This window comes from Mytilus galloprovincialis, chromosome 8 (genome assembly GCF_965363235.1).
Source record: "Mytilus galloprovincialis chromosome 8, xbMytGall1.hap1.1, whole genome shotgun sequence".
NCBI lineage: Eukaryota > Metazoa > Mollusca > Bivalvia > Mytilida > Mytilidae > Mytilus > Mytilus galloprovincialis.
In genome coordinates, this window is record NC_134845.1 from 56152561 (window position 1) to 56172030 (window position 19470).

At 33.5% G+C, this 19470-nt stretch overlaps 2 protein-coding genes across 2 annotated transcripts; both read right to left on the bottom strand.

The window, feature by feature from the left end:
• Positions 1-471: 471 nt before the first annotated feature.
• On the bottom strand, positions 472-6303 carry LOC143042244 (transforming growth factor-beta-induced protein ig-h3-like). Its single transcript, XM_076214506.1, has 6 exons — positions 6101-6303; positions 4053-4270; positions 3137-3326; positions 2501-2596; positions 1702-1815; positions 472-631 (listed from the first exon to the last, which is right to left on the bottom strand). The coding sequence occupies exons 1-6, from the start codon at positions 6261-6263 to the stop codon at positions 501-503; spliced, it is 912 nt and encodes a 303-aa protein (XP_076070621.1). The 5' UTR covers positions 6264-6303; the 3' UTR covers positions 472-500.
• Positions 6304-12643: 6340 nt separating this feature from the next.
• Positions 12644-17962, bottom strand: LOC143042245 (transforming growth factor-beta-induced protein ig-h3-like). The gene is made up of 6 exons (XM_076214508.1): positions 17709-17962; positions 16655-16872; positions 15832-16021; positions 14978-15076; positions 14682-14795; positions 12644-12896 (listed from the first exon to the last, which is right to left on the bottom strand). Exons 1-6 carry the CDS (start codon positions 17893-17895, stop codon positions 12721-12723), a joined length of 984 nt encoding a protein of 327 aa, XP_076070623.1. The 5' UTR covers positions 17896-17962; the 3' UTR covers positions 12644-12720.
• Between the last annotated feature and the right edge of the window lie 1508 nt (positions 17963-19470).

Below are 19470 nucleotides of genomic sequence, written 5' to 3' on the forward strand. Positions count from 1 at the left end.
TCTGCTGCGTTTTGTTGAAAAATAAACAATGAAACACAACAACATTAATAGATGACGTCGCCATTAACGCGTCATGAACCCCATATGAAACTTACTAACCCCATACGGTCTCATAGGGGGTCACCATGTGACGGTGTTTAACCAATCACAACGTGATAATTCATCTGTGGTCCGATAAAAAGTACTAGTGCTCTTTGGAGTGAAGCTGGTACATTACATTTTATGAATTGTGAAATAAATTCACGAATTACAGAGATCTCCCAAAGTTATCAGCGGCATTAAATGCTGTTTCTCAGTCTGCAGTTATAGCTGTGTTGTGTTTAGTGTAATGGTGTTGGTATTTTTTTTGTCATTTTCGTTTATTTCCATGATATTGTCAGTTTGTTTTCGGCCTATCATTTTAATATTCCATTTAGTATTCTTTGCCTCTCGTCAGATATATAAATGTAGAAAAGGAAATTTGAAAAAATAGACAAATCCACATTTTATTTATTATGTATTTACAAATTCATGATTTGTGTTCTCAATGAGCTTGGGATGAGCACGTGGTTAATCATGTGGACGACTCCATTTGTGGCGCTGATATCTGGTTTGATGACGCTTGTTGTTCCATCAACATGGACAGTTGTTCCTAAAAAAAAGTAAACAATTGCTTATCATAGACTCTTGAGATATCTGCAACCGTGTTGTATAAGTATGAAAATTTCAGGGACTGAATTTTCGGCTCTCCCTTGACACCATTTGCGAGTATGGTCTTGGGGAAACGATGATAGTCCGTCGGAAGGGGACGATAAATGGCTGACTCGTGTTAAGAGAGAGCCATATCTCTTGCACGTTAAAGACACCCTAAGGCTTGTAGATTTCGAAAAAGAGCAGGCTAATGCCGCTACAAGGCAGCACTCGCACCCGCAAAGTGGAAAGGGATTATTATAAGTTACAAAACTTGTTTCCCAATCCACTATAAATAAATATGTTTAAACTAAGTATCTGCGAGTCTAAGCTAACAGTTCTTTAAAATATTTGACATGTCAACTTTACGAAGGTTCGAGATGAAGGCTGTAGACAGTAAGGTCAAATCATCATCATACAAATGGAAGAGAAAAAATCCCGCTAAGAAAGATTCCAAAATCATTCCTCATGGATGTTATTTTGGTGAGATATAATTAACAGTGTATATAGAATTGTCTGAAATTTCTTCTTCTTATGCACATCCTAATAACCCCTAAATGGAATATACAAGAGGGGTCATAATAGCAGCTGAGGTCTCTATGTTCCATTGTTCGTATACATTTGTTTTTAACAAACATCATATCCAAACTACATCTTTGCCATAAATTGATCGACAAAGTCACTGCTACTATATAAGAACTAGCACAAACATGGGACAAATCGAGATAAATGTTAAATTACTTGACAGGACTCTATGAATATGCAAGTAAATACGGATTTGGTTTGAGAAACCGTCGGAAGATGTGCACAACCCAAGATATTTGTCAAAAGTAAAATCACAAAAATACTGAACTCCGAGGAAAATTCAAAACGGGAAGTCCCATCAAATGACAAAATCAAAACCTCAAACACAACAAACGAATATGTAACAACTGTCATAATTATCTAAAAATACAACAAACAAACTGTAATAATATGAAAGTAGGCATCATTATGCTCGTTCTTGTCCAGGCTTCTATCTATAGTACTTACCAAAGAATGAAGCTGAAATTCGCTCACGGTCTGCTTCTTCCAATGTGTGTAGAGATCCTGAGTGTAACCCGTCTTTGTAAATTGTTCCAGGTATAACATGATACAATAAGACCTCTAAAGCGATAAAGTAATAAGTCATAAAGCAGGTACGTCTTGTAAATATTTGGTGTGTCGTCATTCTCCATATTTAATGCGTTTCCCTCGGTTTTGGTTTGTGACCCGAATTTGTTGTTTTTTTCTATCGATTTATGAGTTTTGAACATCGGTATACTACTGTTGCCTTTATTTACATCGAATGTTTGTAATTGCGATTTTGTTTCTGACTGGTCATTTCTTCGTTAGTTCGTATTTGAATTTTTGTATTTTAAATATATATTTTTCTGTTGATTTATTATTTTTTTCTTGTTATTTGTATCTGTTTTGTTTAATATATAAGCATACCTATTACTTTTGAATAGTATATTAAATCTTCATTACAAAGTGACAACGGATGTGTTTCAATTGTCGTAACTTCAATCCTGTTCGTGTTGCTCAGTTTTTAGTTTTCTATATTGTGTTTTGTGCACTGTTGTTTGTCTGTTTGTTTGTTTGTTACTTTTCCCTTTTAGTCATTGCGTTTTCAGTTTTTTTCGACTTATGCGATTGACTGTCCATTTGGTATCCTTCGCCTCTTTTTCGGACCGACAGCTTTATACTAGAGTATTATACATGCAGGGTGTAGAAAACGAACTTATAAAACACGAAGATGATTTAAAAGCATACTTTACGATAGATACACTTGACATAAAACGAAACTTACTCTTTAGGAGATCTGGGTTAGCCAAAAGCTTGTCAACTTTGTCTCCTAGAGCTGTAAAGGCAGCATTTGATGGTGCCATCAAAGTGAAAGGACCTTCTGCAAAATAATAATTGATAAGTTAGAGATAAATTTGTGTGGCATTTTCATTTGTCAAGTTTTCCGCCTTATAGCTTCTGAAATAAAAATAGTGCACTTGTCAGATTAAATTCTCTACCCCTTACCGATTGCACTCTGCAAACTTTACAGGATATGAAACAAACAGTTGTACAGAAACACTTATTACATTTCTTACATTTTTTATACTTGTTTTCTTTTTCATGACACCGACGTATTTAGCTTCTGGGTAATATCTTGTGTGAAGACAAGCTGTTCTGTGAACATTTCGTTTGAAACTAGTATATCCAGTACAGTATCCCACAATTTATATCCTTCGATGTTCTTTTTCATGTTACGCAAATATCTACGCATCTTTTAAATTTTGGTATTTAATTCCAAATTTATAAAGAATGAAATCAAGAACGAATAAGGTTACGCTTGATTAATAGTGGTTAACATGCTTCTGAGTAGCTTGAGTTATTCATAAAACGGACGTAAATGTTAACCCACCCACGAGCTACATATTTCGATATTACTAACGTTGAAGGGCCTCGACAAGACCAGCGGCCTTTGCTGCAGCTACAAGTGTAGAGAAGTTTCCATCAGCTGTCAAAACATCAACAATACTTCCGGCTGCTGGCATCATGACGTCATGGACAATATGGATGACACCATTACTGGCCATTATGTCTGATCGGATAATTCTAGAACCCTCAGCTGTTACATGTCTCTGAATTAAAAAAAAAAAATGTATATTTTACATAATTACGAGAGTTAAAGAATGTGTGACGGAATGCTCATTTTTCAATTCCCGGTTGTTTTTGTAATTGGTTCCTCTTCAATTTCTGGGTTCTACCCTTTTTAACCACCTATATCGCATGTTCCCACTTATATTACCCCTTAGGTCTCATATTTCGTATTTTTTATCCCCTATATCCCCAATCCCTACTGTTATACCTCATAGCCTCCTATATTCATAATTCAAACAGGGCATTACCCCTAATATCATCATGTCTGTTTACACTTATTTGTGACTTTCTGCTGACTCACAAGCACAAGTGAAAACATATTAAAATAATATTGTTTTCTTCTCTTTCTTTCTTTTTTAAAAATTTTTGATGGGATTCATGTTGCTTAGTCTTTAATATTCTATGTTGTCTTGTGTACTATTATTTGTCTGATTGCCTTTTTCTTTCTTTAACCATGACGTTGTTAGTTCATTTTTGATCTATGAGTTTGTTTGTCTCTCTAATATCTTTCGCCTTTTATTTCTTTAAGCATAATTTGAAGGCTTAACATACAATTTTCTAAGATCGCGAAAAATAGTTAAAAGGCATTGATTGACCAAAACGTCTAGTCAAGTAAAAGATATTACTATCTTTGTTTGCAAATCATGCACGAGTTGCCTCTTGTTTATTTTCTTTCAATAAGTATTTAAAATTTTACATAAACTCACCCTTGCTGTGAAATAGTAGTTGATTCTGATTTTGGTTCCTGCCAAACTGTCTAGCTGGAGTTCATTAACATGAAGATCTTTCAGTTTGTATATACCATTGACAACGTGGTATTTGAGTGTTTCAGCGAGTGTGTTTGGGTCCTTCTTAAGGGCCGTAAGAGTATCATTTCCAAGTCTGTTGAAGGCATAGTCGTATGGTGCAAAAACTGTGAATGGACCTATTAAAGGAGATACATGTAGTTATACATTATAGTTTTAGTTACTAAGTTATCTGCAATCAATTCCATCTTCATGCCCAACATAATTTAATTAATATGTACTGTGTTACAACTCTACATTCGACGGACGAGGATATGTAACAAGAGGCCACCGAAAGCTGAATTTTTAATTCAGTCTAGGTGGTCGACTGGTCAAGAGCGGTGGACACAGTGCAGCCGATGATGTCTCGACATCCCAATAACATGAGTTCGAATCACGGCGAGGGAAGAACAAAAATCAGCTTCTTCAAATTTGCAGATTTTAGCATTGTTGTGCTGTTATGTATAGCAATTGAGAATATAAATAAGTGTTTTCAGTCATGTATCACCTTCGCTGGGGATCCAATGGATGTATAGAGCTTCGCTTGTTTAGACGTACTTGTTTAATTGTTTTCGTTGATTTATATAAACAAGTTACCCTGACGTGTTTTAGGATGCCAAAAACAAAAGGCCCCAAAACGACTCAAACCACTGTTCAGCCTGTTAAAATTGGCAAGGGTCCACGGAATCCAGTGTCTCACCTAATTTTGCTGTTAATCGCAGGCTCAACAAAAAGGAGGAAAAAAATCAAGAAAAATATTCCTCTTGGTACTATCGTTTGATTGTACGAAGCTTCTGTCCAATTTTGGTAAAAATCCAGGACAGTTTATGAATCTTATTTATGTTTTAAAAAATTTAACTGCGGACTGTATGTTATGTACTTGAAGAACAACTAAGTCCATTTATAAGTAAAATATGGACAAACAGGTACAAAATTTTAACAAAATTTCCCTCTAGATATTAGCTTTTGATCATGAACAAGTTTCTATTCAAGTTTTGGTTCACATTCAGGATAGTTTAAGAAAGTTATTAAAGTTTTAGAAACTTTAACCACAGAGTGAATGTAATGTTTCCTGGCAGAAAAACTAAGTCCATTTATAATTGAAATACAGAAAAATCAAGTTATTTTTTTAGACAAATTTACTTCTGAATACTATCTTATGATCATAAACAAGCTTCTGTCCCAGTTTAATACAAATCCAAAATAGTTTAAGAAGAGTGAATATTTGTGGAATCTGCCGATGACGGAATGTAGGATCGCTATGTCTCCACAAAAATGGGATAGCACATGTACATACAACAGTTCATATGCCTAACAAGTTTAATAAAGATTGGACCACATTTCATTTATTTTGGCATTTGTGCTGTTTCCATAGCAACGACAGCCTTGATTTTTTTTTTGAAATTCCAAAGTCAAATGCATTATCTACGTATTCCAGTTCATAATACTCTTTAAAATTTTATTTTGTTTGAATCATTTAAACATTTTCGAATCACCCAATCCCCGTCAAACCAATAATTAACATTTTGTCCAGCTCCCCACATTGACAGTGATCTATCTCCTTTTTCATGGTACTCGGTGAAGTAATATCAAGCTTCCGATCGGTACAATTTATTGGGAGTTCACATTTACAGTTATTGTTTACCGCATACACGACAAAATCATCGAAAACCGTAAACACCCTGCTTTCAAGCTACAGGTTGTGAAAAAATACACATTTTGTTTAAATTGTACAGTAAAAATTATTTATCAGAATGAAATGTAATTTTAAAATAAAATACGGTACGATAAGATAACTCTTAATTTAAGTTTAAGTTAAGACATTTCACCTTAGTTTTTTTGTATTCCAGCATCATGTTTTGATTGAACATCGATCTGGGCCTATCATGTTCTGCTATTTCAAAATCCAAGATGGGGAAAGAACACCAATACTACCTTAAGAGAAAATATTCCATTTTTTACAAAATTACCTCCTTGGCTCAAAACATCTGCTAATCCAGCTGTCTTCACCAAATCTACTAAGATTGATTCTGATGTACGAGCCGCAAGTACAGACACAATATCATTAGTGGCAGGGGTCGTAGCCGCCAAACAAAGAGGGACGAAAACCGAGAGGAGTATCACTTTCAACATGGTTCAAGATTAGTAAAGATAGTAAAACCAAAATTATTACAAATATGTAGATTTTAGTGATAAAGTACTTACGTTAGATTCGTGTCTAGGTGTGGGAAAAACCATCTGCTGGAATGCCTTTATCTTAGACTGTTTGCCAAATGCCAAATGTTAACCTTAAGATAAAGGACTATCGTTACATATGTAATTTGAATGACTTCTTGAACTTTTATTCACATTTAGTGGGTTTTACATAGAAATTTCCAAATGTTTCTGTTCTTTTTTTGAATATCCGGCATAGCCTTAATTGTATGCCTTCACATGTCAATTATTTAACTAAAATTAAAGTATAAAAATATCAAGGACTGATTCTTTTGAATCTTCAAAGCAGGATATTCTTTTCGCTATAAATAATAAAAAAGTGTTTCAGGTAAGTCTGTGATAACATTACCTATCTGTTAGTTGTTATTGGCCTGAATTTGTTTTTTATAAGACAGTCACAATCAAAACCAAGGAGTAAAGAAAGACTAACAAAACCAAAGGACATTTACGTCAACAGTTATGAATAATAAATAAGAGACAACACGAACTCAACTAAAAACCGGGAGTGAAATCAGGTGCTCCGGAAGAGTAAGCATTTCCTACACTATATACGACACCCGTCGTGTTATTTCTTTGTTCAGTTCGGAAAGGATGGAAGGTTATAATGACTGAGGAAGAATGTTAGATATGATTTCTGACACACTTTTGTCATAATGGCCAATTAGCTCATGATGGCGACTGTAAAATTTCTTGAGTGATGACCTTAATTTGATTGATTCATAGCCCTGTCTGAGCAATTTTTGAGAAAGCAGTATTCCTCGTTCAACAAAATCAACATACTTTGAGCTATCTCTAGAGTAACGTATCAATTGATAAACATATACTCCATATGCTGGTGACGCTGGGATGTTGCTACACAGAAATGGAAAGTTCACTATAGGAAAATTAAAATCATCGCGTTTGTAATAAATTTTGGTATTCAACCTACCATCAGTAGTCATTTCGAGAAAAAAGGCCTAATAGGAAGCAGATTTATCTGTGTCGGTAGTATCTTTAATTTCAAGTTCACTTGGATATGTTAAATGTAAGTGATCACCGAATCTATTATTATTAAGGGACAGTACATCATCAATATACCGAAAGGTGAAATTAAAAGACTGGGCTAATTTCTTTTCTCCTTTCTGTACAAGCCCTTGGATAAATTCTGCTTTATAGGAATACAAAAACAAATCTGCAAGAAGAGGAGCGCAAATGGTACCCATTGGGATTCCAATAGTCTGTTGGAAGTCCAAACCTCCAAATTCAACAAATTTGTTGTCAATTGTTGTCCAGCATGGCAGTGATATCCTCTTCGATGTATTTTTTCCTTGACTTTTTCACAAAGTATGCTGAATTTCTGCCCCAAACTAGATATTTAAAACGTCTAGTGGCCTTTTTGATAAAGAAACATAATCTGACGAGTTCTTTCAGTCGAGCTTTAAGTTTAATATGTTGAATAGTGGTATAAACTATAAAGAGTTGAACAATCAAAGGTTTTAATGTTGGTACAATGTTTTAATGATTGAGGTTGTAAATTCACCAATAACTCTTTTGATTTTTTAATATCCACATCTGATTAACTGATTATAACTACGATCGGTACTTTGTTTCTTTTGTCTTTAGAATTAAATATGCATAAACAAGAAAATGTGTTATGATTGCCAATGAGACAAATCTCCACAAGAGACCAAATGAAACAGATATTAACAACTGTAGATTACTGTACGGCCTTCAATAATGAGCAAATTTAAGCTCATACCGCACAATTCATTTGTGTACTTCTTGTCGATCTGACGAGTCAGCCGTTTCATTTAGTTTTTACAGCTTGTTCCATATACTGTGACACTACTGTTCAAGTTTATGCGAAGGGTGGAGGGCTCATAAACATGTTTAAACTGCATCATTTCTATTTATGTATATGTCATGCAAGGACCATGTAGCTAACTGTTGGTTAGAGTGTATGTGCAATTTGTGTTTTGTTTATTTTCTTGTAACAAATTAAGCAATTGGCTTTTTTCGTTTTATTTGTTTCACATTTTATCATGTTGGCGTCTTTTAATAGCTAAACATATGATATCTGTTTAGTTCATTCTTAAAGTTCGTACGGAGACCTTTATAGCACTTTTATGAACATAATTATATATTTAAAACAAATAAAGCTACAAACAAATAAAAAAAACCCAGAACAAATGTATCGGATGAATTCACTCACTCAACAGTGGCGGACCGGGGGGGGGGGGGGGGGGGGGGGGGGGTCCTGGGGTTGGAACCCTCCTTTTTTTGGACGATCAATGCATTTAAATGGGGACATGTAGTTGGAACCCCCCTTTGTCCTGGGTTAGGACCCCTTTAAAATGGCTTGATCCGCAATTATTGTGGAATACTGCTAGGCACCGGATATTGCTGTAAAAATTCGATGTAATCCGGGACCCATTACTGGGCTAACTTAAAGGTGTTTTGGAAGAAAATTGTAAATGAACAAGCGAAGGAAGACCGGACATAATGATCTTTTTACTTCTAACTTTGTCTATAGGGACGGGTTTCACAGTTAAAATACAATGAATACAATTATAAAGTGCATGCACAATCACAAGGTCTTTGTCATCAATTTTAAAATTACTTCTAACTATGCAGGGACGCGGGATTCACAATTAGAATATAAATTGAGTACAATTATAGAGTGTATGCAAAATCAAAAGATTTTTGTCCACGATTTTAATCACCACCAAAGAATAAATGATCAGAAAAATTCACACAATAGACCCTGACAATGAATTTGACAATATTTGTTCTTTTTTTATCCATTTTTCTGTAGAATGGGTCCATTTGCCTGTAGATTTGACCCATTTATTCTTTTCACTGTTCTGTAAACGCCTTATAGACCCTCGTGAAGGCCTATGGTAATACCGGATATTGAACAATAGAATTTCATTGTGAAAGCTTGCAAAGTGGTATCGTTGTATATTGTTTTCTTTGTTTTTTATGTGTTCCTGTATTGCCTTGAATTTTAATAGTTACAAAAAAGAATTTTATAAGATATTTTTTGTTGAGTACGCGACATTCTAGTCGTTTCTTAAAAGTGTGTGATACTTTCCACCGACTGTTTCAAAACAATGGGAAGTTATTGAAGTATAATAGTATAGTAAAAGGTTATTTTATAAATTAAATATCAAACTAAAGACTGAGTTATAAAATTTCGTAGAAAGCAATTTCTCATTTCCCCATAATATTTATCTAATTTAAAAAATCGTAATTCTAACTGTTCCTTTTCGGCGTTAAAATTTAAAATTCAAACTTATAACTTTTTTCGATAGTATCATCATTACAATTTTCAAAATTCAAAGTATCAGTAAAACAATTATTAAAACGAAACCTCTACAAGTATTGGGTGTAAGCCTTGACCTGCACTTGTTAGCTTGAAACCCGACGATGGATGTTGGCCCTTTCATGCCCTTTGGGTTTTAATGGACACCAATCGACAAATGCAACCTATTTCAAAACCAAACATTGCATATTTATAATTATTTAACTTTCTGCTTAAGCACTCAAGGTTAAGATTCGGGATGTTATGATAGGGGCGGTATGAGTTAATTAGAAAGAAATAAGTTTGTAAATTTGAAGACCTATTGGAAGGGTTTACACATGTTTGGGGCCATATTTGATGGGCGTGCATTAATAAGTGCTCTTGCAATTAAATTTTGGTGATTTTTTTTTGTAAACTATTTTAATTGTTTGTGTATAATTTTCTTTTCTTCAAAAATTCTTTGGTGTATTGTCCCTTACAATCTATTTTAACCTATAAAAACTCATTGCATATACACTCACAACTCTCTCGCTCGCTGTCTCTCAAAGTTTCTCACTCGCATTCTCTCTCTTTTAGCGAGGTGAGCGCTCATTCTCCCTCCCTCTCACTCATTCACATTCTCTCTCACTCTGTCGCTATCCCTCACCTGATCTTTTAGCGAGGTGAGCGGTCATTCTCCCTCCCTCATTCACATTCTCTCTCACTGTCGCTTTCCCTCATTTGCTCTTTCGCTCACTCATTCTTCCACGCTCACTCTCTCGCACTTACTACCTCTCACTCACTCACTCCCTCCCTCCCACTGGCTAGCTCTGTGTCTGTTTTAACACTGTCTGGGGAAGTTGGTACACACACCTTCAGTATACTTCATTCGATATGTGCACAAATTAATGTAAATTATTTAATTAGTCAATTATATTACAATATCAAGTACTCATATTGTGGTATTTTACTATTCTATATTTAGCAAATTAACTTGAAATATAAAACCAAAATTATTTTATTTTTATTTTTTTTCGTTATGTTAAATATTCTTTCCCTTTTTTGAGCCGTTATCTTTTTTTTTTTTTTTTTTGGCTTAAAATTTTGTATTCTTAGAAAATTCTAATCGCGAGGAAATAAGGGGTGCTAACTGATTTCTTTTTATATTTCATTGTATTAATTAAACAATGTTACATACATGTCTATTGAGCGTATACACCAGTTGATTGGTTTCCTGCAGTGAAGCGTTAAAACATAAACATTACCTATTAAATATTCTAAGTCGTATCATAAGCCTTATGATGAGGATTGTGTTGTTTTTTTATATATTAAAGAAGGCAACGTCAAACAGGAAAACTTCCTTTTAATCTTATACTACTGATAGTATATCACCCTAGCTCTTTGCGAAAAATGTTCCGAAAATTTTTGTTGTAAAAAAGGATAAGTTTAGTTTGTTCTTTTTACACGTTTATATTATTTTTTTAATCGCTACATGAAGGTATTGCATCTGCACAAAGAACCTACAACTAATTTTTTTAAAACAAACACCACAAAATACAACAAAAACAAGAAAGAATATAAACCGAGCTTATGCATTGTACCGCTCGTTTCAGTCACAAAATATGAAACTTATAATACTAAATAATATTCTTTTTCCCATCTCACCACAGAGTCTCGTCCATATTGTCCTTCTCCATCTTCTTCTTTTTCTTTGGGTCAATATTGGCTTCAATATTGAAGAATAAAGTTCTACAGAATATGGCAAGAGGTAAATCTATCGTATTTTTGCGACTGTCCCAAGTCAGGAGCCTCTGTACTTTGTTAGTCTTGTATGGTTTTTTTTTTCATTGATAAGTTTTGGAGTTTAGTATGGCCTCCACTATTACTGAACTAATACAAATATTTTAGTTTAGGGGACAGCTGAAGCACGCCTGAAAATGTGAATAAATGTGGCAGGTTTTGAAACATGGATGGTACTTAGCAGCAATAACGTTTCCGTGGTCAAAGGTTGGAAAGAAACTCATTATGGATACCAGGATCAAATTGTATGAGTCAGACGCGCGTTCAATACAAAAACTCATCAGTGACGCTTGAGTCAAACGTAAAAAGGCTTGATTAAGTACGAAGTTGAAGAGTATGATGGTCGAAGTGTGATCAGCGTGTTTTCTTGAAGTTGTCGAAGTCGGTGTTAGTTGGGTGTTTTCTTGAAATTGGTAACAGTCTCGAATTGTCCATGGCTGTGTTCTTATTCGAAGGTGTTAAATTGAGGTTACATAACACGGACTGTGCGACTATGTGTCAATTTCTGGTGTGAACAGGATAGTGCAGTATACTGTGGTATTTCGGTAACTTCTTGTCCAGATGTCACGACCTTTGAGAACTTTATTTTTCATTCATTCGTTCAAGAGTAGACAATCATGTATACAATTTATCAAGCTATATTGCCTACAAATTATGTACATTTTGCAAGAGTTTAACATGGGCATACATCTGACATAACAACGAGGTTTTACTAAACAAAATCTGCAATAAACATCAACTTAGAAAATGATAATACCTTTAGGTATATGAATTAAGGCAGATATTGACAATGCTGCATATTTCAGAAAGATGGGCTTTTACTGTATTATGTTGTTAGGTTGCTGCCTCATTGATTTATATCGTGCATATCTGTTTCTTAATGGTACAAATGTATAAGGGAGCTACCATTTGATTTTTAGGGGGGGGGGAGGGGGCTAGGATAAATTTGAAAAAAATAGGCAGGACAGGAGTTTTGAGTAATGAGACACTTTGCAAAAAAAAAAGGCAGGATGACAATTTTGGTAAAAAAAAGGCAGGATCGAATAGAGTGAAAAATAAAAAGGCAGGACAGAGATTACAACTAAAAAAAATGCAGGACAAAATTGTTCATCCTAGCCCCCCAATAAAAATCAAATGGTAGCTCCCTAAGCTCTAGGATTGTCTTTGTCTTTGTTTTTCCCTATTGATTGTTTTATAAAAACGTATCGTACGTTTTATGAGAAAAATAAAATTGAAATGTCTGAGAATTACTTTTATTTCCAATGGAATACACAATATAGTTAATGCAGTTACAATCATTAATATCTCCAATAGCTAACCAACTATCTGTGAATAGTTGGTATTTTTGTTTGATCCATATGGCTCATTGAAATGTATAACATCAAACAAATCTGCAGGTGTCAGCAATTTGGTCAGTTTATGTACAACTCCATTCGTTGCATGTGTGTCTTTCTCTTTTACAACCGCTCCATTAGCATAAATCTTGTCTCCTAAGAAAATAAAATTATCTAAATTTATAAATTTATAGTTTAAGCAAAAGAATAAGAAAGAAATAACGTTATAAGTGCATGATACCTTAGGATATAGATAGGATTTACAAAAAGAGAAATATGAGCAAAAAAAAAAGAAGAAAAAAAACAAATCCCTTAATTATAATCAGTGCATGAAAGAAAAAAAAGAAAAGAAAAAAACAAACAAACAAACAAACAAACAAACAAACAAAAAACACAATAAAACCCCAACCCTTATGCAAAGTATTTACTGCAAAGTATTTTCGGTTTCCGAAAACTAGTTCAAAATCAGTCTCAAACGGATAGAAAGATATAAAAGCGATTTCATAACTGATATACATGTATATATCTAGTATCAATAACCTTGGCACACATTGAAGTATAAACACCATAAACAGTTCAAATATATAGGTATGTCCTTGTATATGCAATTACTTTACGAGTGTTGGCATTGATTTCGAGTCATTGAAAGATTGATATGAGATAAAAAAAAAATAAAAAAAATAAATAAAAAAAAAACACACACACACACATTTTAAATTTAATTTCCCCTGATTTTTTATTTCACACTATGGTTATTGCGGGTGAACATTGTTTGAATGTAAAATTCTTTACAGAGTCATCGGACAACCATACCCCCATAGAACCCTAGTTTCAAAGGTGAACTTTATGTTTTGAAAAAAATATTAATATAAAACAATGACTCGGAACTGCACTTCCGACAGATTCTGGTAATGTTTTTAATGTCCATCTGATACATTACGCCCCTCTTTTAATATTCATGAAAATTATTATAATACCGAAGAATTTCGGGTCTTAATAAATACGAAACTATGTGAGCAATAAGGGCATATAATATATGTCTTTCGAATAAAAATTAATTCATTTTTGTTAAGGGCATCATCAGTTTTGACGTTTTTCACATTTTGTATTTTGTAGCCTACCATATTTGGTATTGATTTTGCTCATTGTTGCAGGTCGAACTCTTATGCTCAGGATCAAATTCGAATATCATGGCCCACGCCATGTGTAAATTTCCAAAAACCTATGGCTCTAAAGAATTATTTCTTAATTGAACATATTGTCAGTCTTATTGTTTTATAAAATTGAGAATGGAAATGGGGAATATCTCAAAGAGACAACCACCCGACAATAGATCAGATAATAGCCGAAGACCACTTATGGGGCTTAAACGCAGCGAGAAAATCCCGCACCCGCAGGTGGTACTCAGCTGACCCCTAAATAAATGCTGTACTGGTTCAAGGAAAATGGACGCCACACTGAACTCCAAAACATATAAATGATCTAAAATAATAATAAACAAGAATGTGTCCCAAGTACACGGATGCCCCACTCGCACTATCATTTTCTATGTTCAGTGGACCGTGAAATTGAGGTCAAAACTTTAATTTGGAATTAAAATTAGAAAGATCATATCATAGGGAACAAGTGTACTAAGTTTCAAGTTGATTAGACTTCAACTTCTTCAAAAACTACCTTGACCAAAAACTTTAACCTGAAGCGAACGGACGCACAGACGGACGGACGAACGGAGGCAGACCAGAAAACATAATGACCCTCTATTATCGTAGGTAGGGCATAAAAACAACAACATAAAAGACTAACAAACTCCAGATTCTCCTGACTTCGGACAGGCGCAAAAAATCAGGAGGGTTGAACATGTTTTTATCCCCCTTAGATCTCAACCCTCCCCCTATACCTCTAGGCAATGAAGAAAAAAACAAATACACATCAAATACCTACCCATAATAGTTGAAGTTAACTTTAAAGGACTACGGCGATATAATGATGGATAACTTTGATCTTGTACTCCTACTGAGTATATTGTTCCTCGTATTACGTGATATTCCAACACTTCTGCAATAAAAAGAGACAAAGAACGCGTCATGCTCATTATTTAAAGTACACAAACATAAAAAAAAATAAAAATTTCTGTCTATACGTTCAAGGGTTAAAAAAAATTAAACTAGTTAAAAATTATTTATAAATGGCAATAAAAACAATGTACATGCTCGTTTTAATAAACTAATAATACTTACTTCGTAGATTTGTCACGTTTGTTTGAAGCTTTTGCCATTCATCGACTCCAAATCTAACAAATGCTGTATTTTCTGGTGCAAATACTGTAAATGGTCCCCCTGTAATATCAACTCAATTTTAGTTAACTGTTCGGCTATGTATTCGGCTATTCGCTAAGTGTGCTTTTTCTATCTTTCATTTATATGATTTTTTTCCCTCACTAAACATGGTTACTCAAGTAGAAATATACAAAATATGAGAATTGTATTCAATTAAATTCGTTTTCTCAATTGCTAATCATTATACTGCAACGGAAATCGAAATGTTGTGATTTTGATATGCAAAAATGACAGTTTTGGGTAATTCTGCTTTGTTTCGGGTAGATGTTTTCTAAATAGTCAGATTGATCTAACTAATGGACTGGATATTTCACAAGATAAATTGTTGTTTACACTCCCTGCTTTCAAACAGACGTCGAAACCAAAGTTTCCAAATATACTCAATTTTGTTTTTCAAAATTTAATAACCTAAGGTGTACTAGAATTAGACGTATTTGTTAAATTTCTAGTTTAGGTTTAAAATTTTAGTCTATTTTCGATTAAGCACGAGATCTATAGTCATTTCAATTGTGTTTGATAATGGTTGCTGCCCTTCTATGTTCTTACACTTGTTTTTCGGCCTATCATGGTTGACTGTTTTTCCAAATCACACAAGAATAGCAATACAACGGTCTTCAATAATGCATACTACAAGGTGCAAGCCTCAAGCATCTGAGAAGTGACTATTTTCATACATACAAAATCTGATTTGTTGGTTTCAAAATGGGCAATGATATTGAGATACATATTTTGAAATAATTTTAATAATTTCATACCATCTTGCATGATTTTTATCATGCCTGTTATTTGTAATGCATGAATAAATGTAGTATAGTCTGGGTCATTATATAGGACATCCATAATGTTTCCAATTGGCGGGAAAAAGGCATCATGAACAACATGAATAATGCCGTTCTTTGTTCGCATATTTTTAGCCATTATTCTTGATCCTTGTATAAGAAGAGTCTGCAATAGAAGAAACAGAAAGATCTATTGCCATTTGTTTGTACGCTGTAAGGATTGTTGCAAAATCATATTTTCATGTTTATTTGGCGGTATTTTCCTTTGATCTTTGAATCCTTTTTTCTCTAATCTTTACAATTTTGTCCACACATATCACGCAATTGCTTCATGTAAAATTTGCAGTGCTGCGCATAGATGTTCGTGTTGCTCAGGGTTTTGGGGTTTTCATGTTGTGTTTTGAGTTCTGTTGTTTGTTTGCATGTTTTTTTTTCCGTTTTAACCATGGCATTGTCAGTTTATTTTCGACTTATGAGTTTGGATGTACATTCGGTATCTTCAGTGTTTCTGTTAGAGACCTGAATCTTGAGAAGGACGCATCTATGATCCATTTTAAATGTTTTGACAAATAACGGCAACCTACATTTCAACCCAATGTTCTGGATGACTTTGTATGGATTTATCTGAGACAGGCACTTAATGATACTAAAATAATTAGGATTATTCTCTATTTTCTAATTGATGTTTTAAGATGCATCCAATCACAAACACGTGAACATTTTACATCTAAACATTGTTCAAAACATTATATATATATATATATTATACAAATACCAATATAAGAACGTAAACACTCACATCTCCATTTCTGTAGTAGTTTAACCGGATTCGTTGTGGATGCAGCGTCCATAACGTCTTTTCATTAACATGAAGTTCGTCAAACGTGTATACGTGACGCACGGTGTGGAATTTGATGAAATCCGCCATTGCCTTGGTGTCATTTCGGAACTTTTTATTGAATGTATCACCTAGTCGTTCAAATGCTAATCTGTCTGGACTGAAGAAGGTAAATGGACCTGGAAATACACCGGAAGTGTATTAAAGATTAACATGGACAGTCGCATTCAGCTTTTAATTAATTTTTAATTTGATTTAAAATGATAGCAACGGCAAAGTTTCTAGAACTCACATTTAGATTTAATATTGTACATAAAAAAACAGCTATAGAAGAATCATGCTTATCTGTTGTTGTTTTATTTCATTGTCATGGAGTTGTTAACGTTGTCTATTTTCTGTTGGTCATGGAGTTTTTTTTCTTTTGATCATGGACTTGTCTTTTTTTCTTTTGATCATGGAGTTGTTTTTGTCTTTTTTTCTTTTGATCATGGAGTTGTTTTTGTCATTTTCACTTTTGATCATGGAGTTGTTTTTGTCTTTTTTACTTTTGTTCATGATGTTGTCTTTTGAGTACTACGTGAACTTAATAATTGTTCTTTGACCAATTGCTGTCGACTCGGTATCCAATCTTGCTGAGTCAGTGATATTTCGAGCTTTATCACGGAACTTAGTACACGTGTGACGTATCTCCTTATTTTTGTGTTAAATAAGTGTGATTCATATAAGTTAATGTATATTATGTTTATGACGTCAGTGTAATAAAATGTAATTTGAAAATAATTATGTCTGAAAATCTATAATAGTTATGACATAATTAATATAAATGATCGTTAACTTTCAAAATCACACATTTCGCTTTAAGACATGATATGACAGGGAACGTTTAAAATATCGAGTACCTTCAAAAGATATAAAGTTACATGAATGTTTAGATAATGTACCACAAAAGGTTTGAATTCTTTATCGCAAATAATGGTAACAAAAATAGACAAGCATAATTAGTACTGAAACATACCACCGACTTCAAGGATTTCAATAATTCCAGAATTCTTTAGGACGTCGAGAGTAGTCGCGGTATATTGGCTAACATTGAGTCCTTGTACTAAATTAGAGAAAACAAATCCTCCACCATCTTGAATTGTATCATCAGCAGCTAAAGTACCAAAAATTACCAAAAAAATTAACAGACCGCGAGCAGCCATTTTTACAGAATGAATTATAATAATTGTACGTTAGTAAACTCTTGACCATACTAGTCGCCACACAAAACTGATAAGATATAAATACATGGAACTTTTATTTAATATTAACCATCTGTACTTCTAATAACAATATTCAACATCTGTAATTTTTCTTAAGGGATTTGTTATTGTAGGAATATTGATAAGCGAGCTGCCATTAAATTTGAAGGCCGTACATTTGCTAAATATTGCTTACATCCATGTTATTTGAACTTTGGTAGATAGTTGTCGCATTGACAGTAATACCACATCTCTTTACTTTTATTTTGTTAGACAGGTATTTTTGTTAAATAAAAATCTTTATTAAATAGATTGTATATCAAAATAGTCGAAACAGAAAAACGACCCAAAGAACATGAATAATTCAAGAATTTTACACGTTATTGGTTTATTACCTAGTATAAGTTAATTGATTTGTGCTATATTTTGTGTAGTTTTTTGTTGTTACCATACATATGCATTATAACAACATATTGTATTCTTGGATGATAACACGCTTGTTCTCAAGTTGTAAAATGCATTTCCGCGCCTGAATTGCTTATTTGGATAAACTTTTAGGAATTTTCGGTCCTCAATGCTCTTCAACTTTGAACTTCATTTGGCCTTTTTAACATTTTTTATTCGAGCGTCACTGCTGAGTCTTTTGTACACGAAACGCGCGTCTGGCGCAAATATAAAATTTCCATCCTGGTATGTATGATGAGTTTAGGATAGAATAAAGAGTTTTAAAAAAATCCACGTTAATCGAACATTTGAGGGCATAATCTGTCTAAGTCATAATTCAAGTTTATTTTTTTTTATTGGTTATTAACATTGAAATACAACAGATCATATTACATGATAAAATTACAAATAAACCCACAGGCACAAAAATGAAACTGGCAGCTAAACAGCAACTATAATACAAACATATAAATCAGCATGTACATGTATAAGAGCTTTTCTAATGTGCTCAGTATAGTGTTCTTTTGTATACATGTATAAAATCTTTCAAACAATTAATAGGTAAATCCACATCGTACATTTTGATAGCAGGTGTGTTTTAATGTTTGAACTGCTGTTTCTAAAAGGAAAAGACAACTCAATTCTTATTAATAACATTATCGTTTCATTCGATTAACAAAAATAACAATTCTAAGAAACAATACGCGACCGTTTGTTCTTTAATAAAGAGCAAAACCTCACACCATATACACGTAGCGAGCTATTAAATGCAATTCATGACAAAATGTAAAAAGTAATCGAGAAAAGCAAAACAAACAAGAAATGACAACGAGTACAATCTTTAGAAGCAAACAACAACCCATAAATTACAGTAAGATCATGTAATATTGCCAAGAAGAGCAAGGCGAAATCGTTTTTGGACTATTTCTTTGCTATAAATAGGGAATTACGCCCTCTTCGACCTTTAATCCGCCACTGGATTTATTAAGTACTTGTAGCTCAAATATTACTTTTTTAAATTTACAACACTACATTATTGAAAAAAAGACAAATATATTCAAGTCCCGTTTATTTTTGTAGGCTCGTCTTTTC

What these genes read in the sequence shown, in the direction of transcription:
- LOC143042244 (XM_076214506.1), bottom strand. Translation starts at nt 6,263, where the DNA reads ATGTTGAAAGTGATACTCCTCTCGGTTTTCGTCCCTCTTTGTTTGGCG. An exon ending in ACTACTATTTCACAGCAAGG is followed by an intron (nt 3,327 to 4,052) that starts GTGAGTTTATGT and finishes TTTTTAATTCAG; the next exon opens with AGACATGTAACAGCTGAGGG. An exon ending in TAACCCAGATCTCCTAAAGA is followed by an intron (nt 1,816 to 2,500) that starts GTAAGTTTCGTT and finishes TTATCGCTTTAG; the next exon opens with AGGTCTTATTGTATCATGTT.
- LOC143042245 (XM_076214508.1), bottom strand. Translation starts at nt 17,895, where the DNA reads ATGGCTGCTCGCGGTCTGTTAATTTTTTTGGTAATTTTTGGTACTTTA. An exon ending in ACTACTACAGAAATGGAGAT is followed by an intron (nt 16,022 to 16,654) that starts GTGAGTGTTTAC and finishes CTTCTATTGCAG; the next exon opens with ACTCTTCTTATACAAGGATC. An exon ending in AAACGTGACAAATCTACGAA is followed by an intron (nt 14,796 to 14,977) that starts GTAAGTATTATT and finishes TTTTTATTGCAG; the next exon opens with AAGTGTTGGAATATCACGTA.